The 17,835-nt window shown below is 38.8% G+C and overlaps 1 protein-coding gene across 1 annotated transcript; it reads left to right on the top strand.

The window, feature by feature from the left end:
• Positions 1-1,342: 1,342 nt before the first annotated feature.
• On the top strand, positions 1,343-3,335 carry LOC124289939 (putative methyltransferase DDB_G0268948). Its single transcript, XM_046726609.1, has 3 exons — positions 1,343-1,877; positions 2,813-2,910; positions 3,203-3,335. The coding sequence occupies exons 1-3, from the start codon at positions 1,410-1,412 to the stop codon at positions 3,333-3,335; spliced, it is 699 nt and encodes a 232-aa protein (XP_046582565.1). The 5' UTR covers positions 1,343-1,409.
• Positions 3,336-17,835: the final 14,500 nt, after the last annotated feature.

Genomic DNA, 17,835 nt, shown 5'->3' with positions numbered 1-17,835 from the left:
AGGTAAAAATAAGTTACATGCAATTAAACCAACTATCGGTTACACCTACTTGGGTTGTCAGTCCATATTTGAAGAGATCATCATGCGACGATGTCGCATTGGCCATACGCGTTATACTCACAAATACGTGCTAAAAGGTGAAGATCCTCCGTTTTGTATCCCCTGTGATGAGACAGTTACGGTCAAGCATACCCTGCTTGACTGTTGAATTCTCCGTCATAAGGGATAAATATTTCAGTGTGAAAACAGTTAATTAACTGTAGTAAAAAGATCCTTATCATTTAATTATTGGTTTTTTAAAAGAAATTGATTTCATTGATGAATTCTGACTAACATGTTCTGTAGATAGATGTATTTTAATGTTTGGTAGTTTAGATTAGTAACTTTGATTGTTAGTGGCTGTACCCTCAAAGGGGGTTGAAGTATTGTAAAATTATTGTCCTCCTGAGAGGGTACGTAAGTCCCAATGCATTCACAGTAAATTTAAACCTACTACTATATTTAATCGTATTATATGTGTTATTTTAATCTATGGCTAGATTTATTTAAATTACTAACGGCTGAAGGGATGGTGTAAATCCAGCTAGGGTCCGTGCAGGTAGCAAGAGTACTGTAAGTCCCCATGGTCCCTAGCATGGTGATCTAACTTCACTCGTTGGCAATATATAGCCTGTTTTTATATTGTGTTGTCCTCTATAGTTCAAGTATTTTAGTGTTAATTACTAGTTTTAGATTGAAATGTGTGATATACTAGTTGTTTTACTGTCCTTTGCTGACAGGTTTTTATAATTTACCTTTATTTATTGTAAAATTATAACTTGTTTGTAGTCACGATATGGCTGAAATATTGCCGATGTGACTTAAAATCTTAACTCACTCACTCAGGTCTATTCTTCATATACATTTTCATTAATTCAACATTAAACTACCATTCCCATATTAACACTTTATAAACCCGTTCTAGGTTTTCATCACAATAACAGACTATTGTCAATGTACTTGATGTTTAGGAAAGTAGTTCGGACACGTGGTCTGTGTGGGCGATGTCCCCGATGATGTAGTTCATCGATTATTTTTCCGTTAATTATTCACAGTATCTTTACCATTGACGATACACGCCTATTCCCTGAAAAACTAGCTCTCCCCTGATATCCGATATATATCTTAGCCTTCGCAGCACGACACTGTTGTTCTCGCACTAAAGCGTTCATAAGCTGTAACGGTCTCTATCGCCTAAACGCAACCACACGGTCCCTGTGACCCAAATTCTTGACCTGTGCCTTTATCACAATCCACAATGTAGAATTGCGTCAGTATGTGTTACAATAGAGAACCTGCATAATCTCCTGAGAGAATCAGTTATATGTTGTGAAATCACCTGCGTTGTGTCTGTGAAAATCTGTTTTAAAATGAGTCGGCGATTTTTCGAGGGCGCGAAACACGCAATGATCTATGCTGCAGCTCGACCTCGCTACTCTGACAAGGTGTTCGATCACATCTTCAAATACTGTCAAACAAGAGGAGGAAAATTCAAGCTGGCAGTAGATGTGGCGTGCGGAACTGGACATCAGAGTACTCTCCCTTTGGTGGGCCGTTTTGAGAAAGTTATTGGAGTTGATGTCAGTGAGGAACAGTTGAAACAAGCACCTAAAAATGTGGCAAATTTGGAATTTAGACAGTCGACGGCGGAACATTTGTCGTTCCTTGATCCAAATTCGGTAGATTTGGTTACTGCTGCGTGTGGCCTGCACTGGTTTAATATTCCGGAGTTCTTCTCAGAAATAGAACGGGTACTTTCGCCGGGTGGATGTTTGGCTGTCTACTGTTATGGTTGGGTATCACTTCAGCAATCTGCTGCACAGGATATACTACGAAGGGTAAGTATTCGGCATACTCACGATCAACTATCAAACGACATGTGGTTGAACAGATGTCACTGACAAGTTTTAAATAATCTTCTTCTTTATATCTTGTGGCCGTGGTCTATCCATGCATCTGAAGGTCAAAAATGAACTGTCATGACTTGGGTCTTTCGGGCGTTCTGTGACATTGTGGAATGCGTTCATTTCCCTGATTCGTTCATATTAAAATAACCTTGTTGCTGAGCACCATGCACATGCTCGTTGTATTCAGCAAAGAGGTATATGTCACTACCACGTTCAGTAGACGAAGATGATATTGTTCAAATGTTAAACAAGTAGCCAGGTGGAGAACGCATCTGTGAAACTTATAACGATGTCCTAATAACAAATCTAAAATACGAAACGAAAAAACGATAGAAAGCAAGTAGTGGCCATTAATGTGAATTGGATGAGGGTCATTTATGATTATATGACTGCTGATGTGATGTTCAAAGAGCGTTTGAAGTTTAAATGAGGGAAAATCAATTTGATTTCCATTTGACAAATTGGAAATGTTCAGTGTTCAGTCAATTCCTGGTGTCTCCACACCTTCCCATTTGTATTACAAAACGTAGCTCAGCTCTTCAAACGTCTGAGGATAAATACAAACTACACAACGTTTAGATTCCGTCATGCGCCATGTGTGTCTGCCGGAGACGGGTATATTATGAACCCAGATGGTTTATTATGAACCCAGAGCATTCTGGCAACAAATGTTGATCTTGTGTTGATGTTTGGTTAGGTGACCAAGACATATTGTTTATAAAAGCGTAAAATCAACTCACTGACAAAGGCTCGGTGACTTGAGTACTCCAACGGAATGTCGTGAAACGTAATATTAAAATGTTATATTTGACAACTTTCATTTTCCCCATGATTACAAGAAATGTATTGACTCATTTTTCATTTAGTTCATCAGGTCGAAACTGTGTGACTTTCACAATGACGGTACTCGGATGTGCACGGATGGCTACAAAGACGTGGAACTTCCGTTCCAGGACACACAGAAGTAAGTCCTTAATTCGTATGTACAAAGTCAAATCCGAAAAGTGTACCAAAATCAGTTTATGGATGTTATAAAAGAAATGGTGTCATGGGTAATAAGTGAATTTGGTCACTTGAAATGGCCTAGTTACGTGAACATCCTAGTCCTTTATAAGAGGTAAGACGGACATGGGTAATTGCTGATGTATTATAACAATCACGTTAAGGTTATGGATATTTTAATCCATCGTGGAAATAACCTTGAGACATGTAAATTAACCATTCTTTATATTGTTCATGGAATATTGCCATTCCAGACATTCAGTGGACTTGAAGATGGACTGGACAGTTGATCAACTGTGTGACTTCATTCAATCAACTGCGCTTTGGCAGAATCGTTTGAAGAAAATCCCTAACTGTGATAGCCTCAATGTTTTAGCAAAGGAGTAAGTAAACAATAGCATGAATGTAATTATATAAACTAAAATGATTATGTCCAAAGTAAAAAAAAATAACCAATAAAACGATTGTAAAAATGCATTCCTAAGTGAAACCTTTTGGGTATCACTGTCAATATTTGAAGATGTTATGGAAGGACGTTAACAACGAATTTTTGTCATTTGGTCAGATAGCATGTCTTCCACGATCCAAACAGGAATATCACCGATCTTAAATCGTTCAATAACGGTCAAATGCCAATTCCCTTCCACAAATGTACCCATCTGACCAAGAAATATAAGTGATCAGAGCCTCATCAGTTTTATAATAAGACCTTTGCATAAAGATGAAAAAGACAAAATATCTTCAAACACTGTATATCAAGTCGGAGATGACTTTCATTCGTCCACCCGTATATTTTGAGCGGTACCTCCAGTCGTCGGTGTACGATCCTGGCATGCTGTTGTTTTGCCAATTTCAAAGAGTGCCATACAACTCTTGCTCATAAAGTATCTATTCACGGCTAGATGATTCAAGCCCCAGTTAAGTACGGGTGCCAGTTGACTTTGAATATATTGACTATGCAAGTGTGATATGCACCATTGATGCCATACTCCCGTTCTGATAGTGACCCATAAACACAAAACACGTCAGATTGAGTGAAAGTGCAAAGTTATTTTATTAAAAACTTTTGACAGGGAATGGTAATTTTTCAACAAATTTTCGTTTTATCACGCGGTAACACGAGTATTAGAGAGCCGCAGGACACATATGCAACACTGAGTGCATTTGGATGTTTTGTATTGAACGAGAAGATGTCATGGGAGCAGAGTATCTCGAAGAGCTCGTTGTTTCTCTGCTCCCATGACATCTTCTCGTTCAATACAAAACATCCAAATGCACTAGTATAACGTTCTATATATGTATTATATACACTCTTATCTTGCATTAATCTGTTACTAAATAAAACAAATTATATCGTAGCGATACTTATTTTCACGCCTTTCGATACTTCGGCATTCAGGTTAGTTTGACATTAAGTATCACTCCGCGCGTGGGCGGATCACCCGACTGACCTAGATCATACAAGCCTCCGCATGACGTCATGAATCAAGTCCCACTTTCACAACTTACCATAGGCACCATTGGCACCATTCTAACGAAACTGATTCATATTTTCATACATACAAACTTGTATGAAGGAACGAACAAGCTATTCGACTTTTAAAATCGATCCGAGCTCGGAGAAAGTAGAACCGGCAGGGGTTCAATACGGAATCTGGGTTACAATACGGAATTTAACCACATCATCCGTATTGCACCCCTGTATAACTATCCGAAGTTTACATGGGTATATAATAAGGTAGAAAAACCCTTTGAGGGACGAACTGAAAATCAAAGATCACGAGAGCAGTTAGTGATCACACACAATAATATATATTGTTTCACATAATATTTAAGCTTCATTGAAATCCTCATAGTTTGGGTTTCATGGTGAATGATATCATTTCTATCTTTGGTGCCTTACTGTTTTTCTAAACGAAACCCCCACAATAACCCCGGCATGTTTTAAATGACGAATGAGAACTGTCGGAATATTCTTTTGACAATCTACCATAATTCATAGCTGAGGTTAATTTGTAGAACAGGCACGTGTGATGTTTTCATTTCTAAACAATATCCTTTTCAACTTTGGAACTTCAGAGTTGAAACAAATGGAGACACAAATGACACTTTGAGTCCCCAGACGACATCCAAAAACTCAAAGATTCAGCAGCAATTATCCCCACCACTGATTATGGCATCCACTCCACCATTCAACCCTTCAGTCAGACGTCGGATCTAAAGAAGGAGCAGCTTTTGGTGGACGATTGGTTAGCCATTGTCATTGCAAATCAATGTGCTTCAGTAATCCTCCTTTGGTCAATAATGATGACAGGACATTATTGAACATTGCAACTTTTGATTTGAACATTTCACTTTGAACAAATGTGTGACATGCAGCAGGTGGATGGTCATATTTTGACGATTGTCAACCGACAACAGACCAATAGCATGGAGTGAGTAGCTCGTTTATCTAGTTGTCTGAGGGCAATGGAGTGGCAGAAAGTGTAAGAAAAGTGGACTAAATCCTGGAGGATAAGACAGAACTCTCTCATTTGCCACCCAATCTTCAGGCTACAAATCCTCAACATTTAATCGACTTTACCTCAACATGGAATTTTATCAACGCCTTCAATAAACAGAGCCAATCTTTAATACTCTACCGTTGTCATCTTGTATGACCAAAGTAATTTGTCATGCAAGTGAAAAAAGACATATACGTTCCAACGTCATTGTCAAACATCCTCACGATGCGACGACACTCTGAATAATAGTTTTCACTGACAGAATCGTTGATGGCAATGGTGACATGTTATATTTCATTATATCAGACGGTTAAAGTAAAGAATATTGATGTTTTGTTTGTTTTTGTATTGCCTCGAATTAAAGAGGTTTTCAATATTTATATTATTCATAAACTGTGAGGGCCTTACTAATAGAATGCCTGGCTTCACAGGGAAAGTGTAGTTATCCAAACAATGCCCCCTCTTATCGTCAAACAGATATATGGCTGGGCAAATGAATATTTTGGGTAGATATAAGCCGTGTTTCTAACAGGATGATGTTGTAATTTTGAGAATGAAAACCTCAACTCTCTCACATATTGTGCTTCAGTATAAGGAAGTATTTTCTGAATTATATTTAGGATCTTCATTGAGGAGTTTTGAAATCGTGTAGATGAGAGAAATGGAACTGTTCACATATACACTGTTCTTTGAAGGACAGAAATGGTTTTGCGATTCGAACATATCAGTGTTATGTTACATGGAGCCTTGTTAGAAGGAACAGTCTCAACCCGGGAACCGGTTCCCTGTGACACAGAAGCCAGGAATAATCTTACAGCTGTCATAATGACTGAATCTGGAATTGCCATTTCACCTGGTCAGGTGAGATCCGTTCGGTACATTCAACGATTCGTTATGGCAGCTGCAAGAACATCAATCATTCGGTCAATGGATTCAGGAAAAAGCTATTAGTGCCACATTATATAACAGATACAAGTATAGTGAAGGCTTTCAATATCTGGCAACGGTTTTCCTCACAGCTATCAAACAGTCGTGAATGTATGTGTAAACATAATTCTCCTTCTCAGTCTAATATGTGTGTTTCTGCACATAAATCTGAATTTACGCTCGGATTGACACAAGAGTGTTTGGCCACTTCCTTTAGCACACGTTATGAACATCGATGATTCAAAATAGCAAAAATTCCTCTGATCGATTTACCCATCTGTACAAGAAATCACAAAGGGGAGGCAAACTATATCTTCTGTTTTATATTGAGATCTATGCACAAAGAGTCAAAACACTAAATAACGTTGTGTAAAAAGGGGAATGTTTCAACGGTCAAGTTTCTGACGGTTTCAGTTCCAGTCGTTGGTGGTTACTGTAGATACACAAGTACAGCTTTGCTGCTCACACCGATGATACACGAACGTATAGCAAATTCGTAGATGAGTGTACATTGATGAACATAACATTGGAGGAACGGCACAGGTATACATCAGAAGTTTTGTTCTGCTACTCCAAGCTTTTACTCACACACTTGGGCAAACAGATACTGATGCCATACACACGTGACATGTATTCACAGAATTTAGTGTTAACAACCAAATCAAGATAGCACAACGCTACGTATTTCCTTACTTTCTGATGAGGTCACTGAAAACCAACCTTATTGCAGTTAATGCTGAGCTAGCAATACTGCGGTCACAACCCCAATGGTTATTATTTAACACCTTTCGTTTCATAAACCCCCCAAAAAGCTAAATGTAAATGTATATTTATTTGGAACAAAAATAAATGCCTCAACGCTCTTTAGACAGCTTTGTATGCTTCACCTGCTCCAAATAGTAACAGAAACGTTTTTTAAACTAAGGACGCGTCCAGATTAACATAGTATTTATCAAAAACATTTTCATTGGGCATTTTTGTGGAACGGTCACGTAGATGTTCAATATTCATCTCTGTTGTCCTATACATGTACATAGCGTAGTATATCAAACGTCCGCTGCACACGAATCAAAGTGTTTTTGTTCCAGCGCTGTTAAGTTATTTATGAGCTTTTGTACCCATAGGCTAGGGATGATTATGATTATAGCCATCTGCTACGCATACTATTCTGTATTGTTAAATTTTACATATATTAACGGCCCATAATGCATTTTAATTAAGACACGAGCATACAAGGTCCTATATACCATGTGTTATTACTGAGGGAACTTTGCCATAGCACTTATTTCAATTTTCAATTTAAAGATTTAAAAAATAAATTGTATTTAAATATAATTTCCAGCGGTACCGATCATTGTTTGCACCTGCTAATTCGAAATGGAAATAAACTGCTACCAGATCATATTAAATTAATAGTATTGATAGTTTAATTTTGAATAATTTGCGAGATATCACACTTCGTGCAATATGGACAATAACTTTGGTTGACATATCCATGAAACAAACGGAAGCGGTATATCGTGTTGCTGTTAGTTCGAGTTGGATTGCGCTGAACATGTGAAAATCTAATTATGAGAAAACCATAATATACATATTTATGATTAAATCAAGATGCATATATGATTTTGTTACAATGTGAATTGATTAAACTAGTTCATAGAGTCATCACCATCTTCCATATCAAAGAAACACATGAATACGAGACGCTACAGTGATGTGAAACTACAATCCAAAAGGTATTTTCTTATCACCATACCCTTTCTTTACGAAATTATCATGGTAACTAGATCGAGCATGTTACGACGTATTCATCAAACAGTTTTCTGTAGAAAATTTCTTAGGACTAACACGTCGGGGATCCAATGTTCCCATAAAAAGATCTATGATTCATCGTATTTTCATCCTTCATCTGTATTTGACACAGTTCACTATTTGTTACGAGGGAGGAGAGCAGAGAAAGGGACAGCCAGGTGTGCGAGAAAGGATTGAGACGGCACAGCAGAGGCTAATGAATCAATAACTTGGTGGGCACTTGTGCACGTGCTTCTCTAACACCTGGCTGTCCCTTTCTCTGCATTCCTCCCTCGTAACAAACAGTGAAGAGAGAGCGATTTATTTCCTCCAGATGTTATCACTCATTTACAAACGAACATGGACAATAAAGAAAACACTATACATATGTACAGGTAAAGTGAGTTCTAAGTGAATCATATCAATCATAAAAAATAGAGGTTTTCTGATGAAATACACGAACGATGCAAATGTGATTATGATGTCAGTCCAGGTTTGAATCTCTATACATTCAGTCGGGTAAGTATCACCTTCAAACAGGAACGACAACATGTCGTGTTCGTCCAGCATTTCAAATTTGACATCTAGGTGATCTATTAGATAAGACAAAAAATGTGTTTCTGCTTTGCAGAAGTTTCTCACAGTGGAATCGCACATGACAATCGTAATCATACGCATGTTTATGAAGGAGTGTACATGTTTTGGAAACAATATTACAGGATAATATACGAATACATAATTGTAGCATTGATATGTGTTGAGGATAAAGAAATATGATATCCCACAGTACATGATATGTTAGGTTACAGTGGATTTTCCTATACCGAAACATACCGGCGTTTATGGAAACCTTGTTGAGCCATAGTTGCTCCTCATAACCGTGAATTGTATCAAACACCACCTGTCGCCATTTATCTTCTGGTAGAAATATTCCATGGTTCACAAAGGAGCTAACATATTTGCCCAGCTTATACTCATTAGCAACTGTTAATAGATTTGCCGTTATAGCAAAACATCTGAAGTTGTGACATCATGAGCATCCGCCTGCACATCTGGGATATGATGACTTGCAGCCAGTCTCCTCTTACGTCAAGTATTGGTTGCTGTGCACTAGGGCTGCGCAATATAACCGGTTTACCGGTATTTACCGGTTCAGACGTGAAAACTATACGTATTGGGATACGCTGATCGAAAACCGGTATTTTGACTTGCATTCGGAAAACTTCGTAACACTCGGAAATCTTCGGATATTTCCTTTTTCGTTCGTGCCAAATATTATTCACATTTATATTTTATCATGATTAAAAGTTGTTATTAAAGCTTTATCAAGCATAGTGATTTTGTTGTGTTTTTCCTCTAAAAATCAAGCATTAACTGGATTATAAGTAGTTTTTGTTTAGAAATACTTCATGCAATATATTGCAATACATATCGCAATACATGCTTTCGCATCGCAATATATATCGCAATATGAAAATTCGCTGCAATACCCACCCCTAATGTGCACACATACTCTCAATGCAGTCGTTTGCATTGAACACCAAGGTGCTGACAAACCTTGGTCTTTTATTAGGGTAAATGTTAACACGATCATGGGATACTCTTAAGATTCCACGCAATAAATCATCGCTTTTGTAAGGGTCACAGCCGATTATCTTCAGTATTTATTTGTATCCATTTTTTTACATTAATACTATTGTTCTTCAATAAAGTCGGAACGCAGACCGTTTGGTGAATAATTCACGTGAATACAGATGTTCGTTGTTCCCGCAATTAAACGTATAAGCTGAAATGGTCTATCGCCTAAACGCAGCTGCGCAAATTGTTGAACCGTAACGCTTGTGCCTTCATCGCAATGCACAGTGTGGAAATGTTTCAGCATGTTTTTGAATTGAGAACCTGCATAATATGTAGAGAAAAAGACTTACATGAATGTATACAATTGGTGTCAACCCCTATGTCGTCTGTAAAAATCTGTTAAAAACATGAGTAAGCGATATTTTCGAAGGCGCGAAACACGCGAAGATTTATGCTGCGGCTCGACCTCGCTACTCTGAAGAGGTGTTTGATCTCATGTTCAAATTCTGTCCAGCCGGTAGAGGAAAATTCAAGCTGGCAGTAGATGTTGCGTACGGAACTGGACATCAGAGTACTCTCCCTTTGGTGGGCCATTTTGAGAAAGTTATCGGAGTTGATGTCAGTGAGGAACAGTTGAAACAAGCGCCTAAAAATGTGGCAAATATGGAATTCAGACGGCGGACAATTTGTCGTTCCTTGATCCAAAGTCGGTAGATTTCGTTACTGCTACGAGTTGCGTTCACTGGTTTAATATTCCGGAGTTTTACACGGAAGTAAAAAAGGATAGGGGTGTAACGACGAAACCACCTCCTCCTCAATCAAAGTTTCTCCACGTAAAATACTTGTAAGTCTCCGCCGATCATTATACGCCACTACTCACCGAAAATATCTTCATCCAAAATTCCAAGCCAAAATCATGGATCAGCCAAGACAGCGAAAACTCAACTTTTAAATTCGTTCATTAATTCCAGCCACGTTGACAGCACCTATGTGGGGCTAGATTTGATCTGCAGCGGCATTCCACGGGTCTAAAAACTTATTGCAACATCTACATATCATTTCCTCGACGGTAAGCAGGCATTTTCTCCAAAATCATCGGCACTCTACTATCTCGTTCACACAATGCCATTTAGAAAGTGAAATCATAGCTTTCGGCCGTGGGGGCCGTCCCATGTGCACTTATCAGAGGAGTATACTTGTACGCGGAGCCTTACAAGACTTTTACGTGGTGAAATCTAACTTTGATTGAAACGGGGGTGGTTTCGTCGTTACATTCCTTTCTTTTTATATAGTAATAGGGTAGGGTCTATATACTTATATGTCTTTCTAAGCGAGACGCTCCTATGCCTAAAAGCACAATGTGAAGAGTCAGCTGGACGAGAATTATTATTATACACAACCTCCCCACTTGTATATCAGAGATATTGTGTATGTTCATATAATTTCAACTGTAATTTGTCCTTTACGCCTGGTGAAACCTGTTTCGATCCGGTGACTGGTTAATATTTGGCGTTGACGTTCAACATTCACCTTGGTTTTCGCCGTGAAGAGCTAAAAATTGCTGATGTGGCGTAAAGCACTATTCATTCATTCTACATTTCCCTCGGAGTTATCATTTTCCTTTTGTTTAGTTTTTCAAAAACACAGAAAATGTTGTTTTTTTCAAATGTAAGTTACATTTATTGAAACAAAGTATTTATCCAAGTATTTTGGGTATGTATTTTTGCACGCTACTCCTTCGAGATACGGTATGAAGCAACTGCACGAAGAGTAAAAGAGTGCTTGGGATATTCATATTCTAGTATTTTTTACAACCAACAAGTAGTCCTGCTTTTGGGGGAATTCTTGACAAAACAATTATAACCAAAACAGTTACGACTGCATTTAAAAGCGCTGCGATCCTGAATGTAAAACTTCATGTCACAAAACCTTGTAAAGTTTATTCAGAGCATGAAAATTTTCGCAGAGAAAGGTTTTTAGGCTGGTTTTGAATGTCTCAAGGGTGGGGGATTCTTTAATGTTCTGAGGTAGTGAGTTCCATAACTGAGGTGCTGTTACTTGAAACGATCTGTTGCCGTAGGATTTTAATCTTGAGTTTGGTACTGCAAGTAGGCGTTGGTTTTCAGACCTTAGACATCGTGAAGGCTGGTATGGAGAGATCTGTTCTGATAGATAGCTCGATGCTGTACCATTCAAAAAGTGTTTCGCAAAACACAAGATCTTGAAATGGATCCGGGCTTCTGTGTAGAAACATCAATACCTTGTTATGTGGCATTTTTTGCGGTGCACGACTCACAATACGAGCTGCCCTATTCTGTACCTTCTGGAGTCTGTCCAGCAGTTCCTGACTGAAACCATACTACAGACTGTTGCTGTAGTTGGAAGTAGCAGGTCTGGCACACTTGATTAACTTGTTTATCTTCTGCATGGCAGCTCCTGATTGACGTGTTTTATAAGGGTAACGCGGCTTGGGCTGGTCAGTTTGACTTATCTCTTCACAAATCAGCTGATCTCTTCACAATATATCCCCCCGCCGTAATTGCTGGAATATTGCTAAAAGCGGCGTAAAACCCATCTCATTCACTCATTCACAATAAATCTGGCTGACCTGTGCACAAAAAGTCAACTGACCCCTGCTTACCAGTGACTATTGATTATTTGGCTGATCGTAGACAACGATAAACAAGCGCATTAATCTATGGCAGGCTCGCTCACACATACCACTGCGTGAGAGTACGTTGTCTGAGGGGTAACCGCATATATATTTTTCTCCACAGTTGACACCTTCGGAGTTTGAAGCACAAATACTGAAAACGATATATTCTCGACTATGAAAATGCACGTGGTCAAAGGTTGCCAGGTGTACACACGAAGTTTAAAACATATGTTATTAGCCATGTATGAGTTATCTTCGATTGACAAATCAAAATTTGCCTGCAAAAGCTAAACGTTAACAATGTCATTGTTAACAGTCCGATCCGTTGCTTTGGAAACGCATAAAACAAAAATAAAAAGAAGGCAGAACTAAATGTGCATACAAAGTTTCACAGTAACTATTTTGCGAGCACTGTTTATGAGTTTAGGCTAAACACTAAAACCCTTTTTTATAATCCAGAATGACACGGAAACCTTCAGAATCTTACTGGTAAATATACAGTTTTATACGTGCTTCCAACATTTCTTCCAACAGGAGAGACATTTGAAACAGTATTGCCAAAATACCACAAAAATCAATGCCTCGAATGTTGTAGAATGCGGCATCAAACAACAGACAAGCAGGGATATCAGTTATGTGACGTCACTAATGTCACGTGTGGATCGGTTGGTAACAATGGATAGCCACGTCCAAAGTATCATTCTCTCAAGAGCTTATCTTTTATACCTTTCTATACAGCTTAACGGAGAGTATTATATCTATGTCTTTGTATATGCGTCTTATACTTTCATTATAAGTGATGGTGTGTGGTCCTCTGCATATACCTCAGGTCACAATTCAGGTGAAGTTAAGCAACGTTGGGTGCGGAGAGTCCTTGGAAGGGTGACCGTGTTTGGCAGCTTGACTACTGAGAGATTCTAGGACTTCTGTCCTGCCCCACAACGAAGCACATGCCATGCATGTGGTCTCACCTTAGGCAAGTGAGTTTGTTCAAAATTGCCTCTGTTCACCCAGCAGAAAATGGGTACCCGGTGGGATAAGTCATGTGACTTCTAGAGCCTAACAGGCAGTTTAGGTTTTCCGGGGTAATAAACTAATAATGTACTGTGCTATTCATTGTTAGCGTTATGGGCATACCTAGTGTGGAGTTTGGCGCTATATAGGGGGACACATTATAATTATTATTAAGTTATTTTTAACCTCTGTTTTTTTCAGGTCATATTACCTTTTGGTGGTCCATTATTGTATTGTAGCGCTATTGCTAAATACGACATAAAAACGCCACGCCTGATAAACACATCTAATACATAAACCCGTTCTTAAGAACACGGTTTCAGAGTAGGAGCAATCGCAGAAATTCTCTCAAAAGGGGAGGTCACTCTAAATCATCCTCGTAAGAAACGCTTACTGTCACGAGTTGTGTTAGCGATCGGTGTCGTCGCGATGCAGAGTAAGTAATCCGAGCATCATGTGACATAAACTGTCATTGAAGCAATTCAGTCACCTGAGTGGCCTCATTTAAGGGTGACAGATCTGGATCGTGTGTTGGAGGCATACTTGTTTACACGACAGGCACTGAGACTAAGTCACGACAGTGGCTTCAAATTCGTTTTCCACAAAGTGCACGGTTGAATGAGCATTGACAGGGGTGTCCTCAGCTTTCGTTTCACCGGATCGTCGTCGTGCATTGTTGACAATGTCGTTCCTCAGAAGTCTCTTTGTGGTTGGAGTCGTCGTTGTTACATGTTGGTCAGTGTCAGGGCAGTATGTGGTGGAGATGGCAAAAGATTTTGAAGAAAACATGATATGTAAGTATCCTTGATATCGTTTCATAAAATCAAACACCCGTTTATAATCCTTAGGTTTGATACCCATTCACCAGCCCTTCTTCAAGGACAGCTGACGATAAAATATTGACTACTTTTGTCTGTGTTATTTCAGATACATTCGGAAATATAAGTTAGGTGGATACAAACTTTGAGTGCATATATAAACTTTGAGTGCACTTATTCCAGTTCCCTGAGTGTAGATTTATCTCGTATGCAGAAGGGAGGGAATCAATACACTGGACATACTGGCTGCCGAACAGGTATAGCCATATTTTAGCGGTATTTCCAATCTCTGCTGTTTGTTAAATTAATGAAACAGAATAAATATACTTAGTTTTCTCACAACTAACTGTAACAGTTATCGCTATTTCAGAATTTCTCAAGCCATTTGTGAAATAATGTCTATATCATACAGTAACCTCGAATAATTGATTGTGTAACTATTTGAGTGTTTCTTTTACAGTAGATTGATAGAGAATGAAACAAAACTTGTGAACTTGAACTTGCTATTATATAGATCGTGTGACATCCCCCTAACTAGGTGAAAAATTTTTTTTTACAGGGTTCATAACTTTATCTTTAAGTTTTCTTTTGCTGTCCTTTATTGTTGTCAAATACCGTGGGAAAAATACTGGAATTGTAATTGACCGGAACTGTGCACGTGTGATACTGATGTCTTGGCGATAACTGTTACACAGCGGTAACTGTTCGCTAGCCAGTAGAGTTACTCCCCTTCATATCTGATCAGGAGGTCATCGATATCTTGCATACCCATTACACTGCATGTAACAGACTAAGGGTTTGGAATAGTGACTGAAGTCACAAACTGTGATACTGAAATACTAATCATGAAAAGTATCATCAAACTTCCATCATGCCCATAACAAAGATCAGGGCCTTCTCATGACCTATCACAGAAAGGTACCCAAAACATTATTCCAAAGGTTTAAGACTGAAGACATGAGGGCCCTAATTCAAGTGACCCAAGCTAACCGTAAGATTTGACATGTTTGAAGAGAGATTTGATAGCAAACATATTAAAGATATAGTAAGATTTGTAAATAAAGGTTTTGACAGCCATGGCACAGGGCATCAGAGAAACATGGTCTGGTCAGTGAGCTTAATCCTCGATAATCTCCAGGGTATACATTACGATCAATCTCCACTATACCCTGGATGCATCCACTGCTTGGCCCAATAAGTTTTTGACCTCCCTTTGCTGGCTCCGCATTCTCACAGTAGCCAATCATCTAAGCCGCCATTACATCCGAGGTTGTCAGTGTCAACAATGATAGCAGTTGCAGTCGCGAAGGTTTGTTCGCAGTGCCACTCAGATTTTTGGGGAAATAATACAGACAAAAACTCCTTCTCCCTCTTTCAGAGTACCTCTGCATTAATTTTGTTGCCAACTTTAAACGGTTAGATAATTTAAGAAGCGAACGTGAGTTGTGATTGGTTCGCTCAACTTCCCAGCGTAAACACCTGATTGGATAAAAAGTCAGCCAAGGGAGGTAATAACATTATCGGGCCAAGCCGTGGATGCATCCAGGGTATCCCATGCAGGATTTTGACCCCGGATTTTTGGAATGTGTTTTCAACGTTATAGTATCTCAGTTATTCCACGGTATTGCAGCTTGATATGGCCAAAACGTCCGAAGTGAAACATGTTTCAAGCACATTTCATATTGGCACTGTTTTTTGTGATACTCACAACAATATATCTTATACATCGATGCGATGCCACTCAATCCGACAATGGTATGAATGAATTAGGCATTTAGAAAAGTATAATCAAATAATCTGTATCTAAAAAATGAATGTTTTTCTAAATTCCGAATGCAAGATAATCTGTCAAGGCATCTACATATGAATATTTGTATGGTAATCTAAGGCGGCTGCCATTTTAAAACATTGCAGTTTCAAAACTTCATCTTTGCAGTTTCATTATACATTGGCAACCTCTTCAAAATCTGGCTCATGTTTAAGAAGAATTACGACGAATCAGAGTTAAATATTTTTCAAGAATCAGCAAGTCAACGGAGAATTGAATTTTTTAAATTATGTTGTTCCCGAAATGAATAATGCCTGGTCAGGGTATGACAATGACAGGGTATGTGGTTGTCTTGCTGACGTGAGGTCACGTGTGGACGGCCAATGTCTAGTGTTCCCATTATGTTGAAAACGTCTCCATGATGACATCGTGTTTCGATGGACACCAAAATGTCTAGCCGCTTCATTCTGGGCCATTCCAGTCTCTAGCATACCCGCGGCGCGGATGCGCTGCTTTTCTGTAAGCCAAGGCATGACGTACGGACAGTTGAAATTTACATGATTTCTACAACATTCAGAGGCTAGAGAATAATCAAAACGTTCTTCAATTTATTTTCAATATCAGGTGTGTGAACTTCAGGTGTCAAAAACCATGCAAAAAGTGAGAAAGTTCACTGTATAGTTTTGAAATAACTTTTATCTCATGCAAATATATGTTATGCACAGTTATTTGTTTCCGTTAATATTTATTGTGAAAGACGATGGTATTTCAAAAGTGCCAAGGGAAAACAACTTGTTATATGCATGGATATTTACGAGAAATTTGCCAAGAAACTATCTCTCGGAGTGGTAACTCATAGTAATGAAAGAAATGAGTGGATGGGTAATTAGAGCTAGAGAAATTTAACAAAACTTTAACCAGTTATAGTCAGACATATGTGGGTATGCGTTGACCTTGGAGAAACCTATAAGCACATGTGATGTGTTGACAAAGCAGAGTGTAGCTAGATGAATGTTGTTCAATGAAAGTCGACTACATGATATGTCAATGATCAGTTCATCAGTACTTAAAGAACAAATAAACTTTGGATTTTTGTACTCTTTTAACCATTACTTATGAAAGATTTGTGGTTAGTCTTATGCGGAACACCAAATTCATTCTTATTAAACTTGTGGTTAATTAATACCGAGCGATTAAAAGTTGCCAAAAAGTCGCCTGCATCTCTCTTGCCCGCCAACGAAACCACAGACAGGTTACGTAACTCTGTCGCCGGAGCACTGCAGTGACGTCGTGTGCGGAAGGATTTTCAGTTAGTTGTATATAAAGTGTGTAGCAAGCTCGTCATTTTGATGATTTCTCGAATCAACGAAGCCATGCCGAATCGTTGCGTTGTCGTCAATTGCTCCTAGGTGTCGGGCGATGGTGTCACCATCCACAGATTTCCACAGGACCCGCAGTTCGTGCTAAATGGGTTATGTTTGTGAGTGCGAAGCGAGCGTTGTGGAAGCCTGAAACGATATCTTACTTGTGTTCAGATCGCTTCACAGAAGTTAAAGAATTAAAACTACGTACTAGTTGTAGTAAAATATGTATATGATTGATGACCATAAAGATTTTCCATGACACAACTTGTAACATAACGATTTCTTCTTCCGAAGCGAGGTTGTGGTCGAAGTAACAAATATATTGTAAGTAGTACTCTCGCTTCCACAAGAGAAATTGTTATGTAATAAGCTACGTCATGCAAAATCGTATGGGCCATCAATCAAATACGTATTTTACAACTGGTATCCTCAGACTGGCGGATGTTCGCGTCAGGGCGCCCCCATTT

This window comes from Haliotis rubra, unplaced genomic scaffold, assembly GCF_003918875.1.
Source record: "Haliotis rubra isolate DU_JTF1 unplaced genomic scaffold, ASM391887v1 Scf452, whole genome shotgun sequence".
Taxonomy (NCBI): domain Eukaryota; kingdom Metazoa; phylum Mollusca; class Gastropoda; order Lepetellida; family Haliotidae; genus Haliotis; species Haliotis rubra.
The sequence above is the reverse complement of the archived record's forward strand: the minus strand, read 5'-3'. Positions and strand labels throughout refer to the sequence as shown.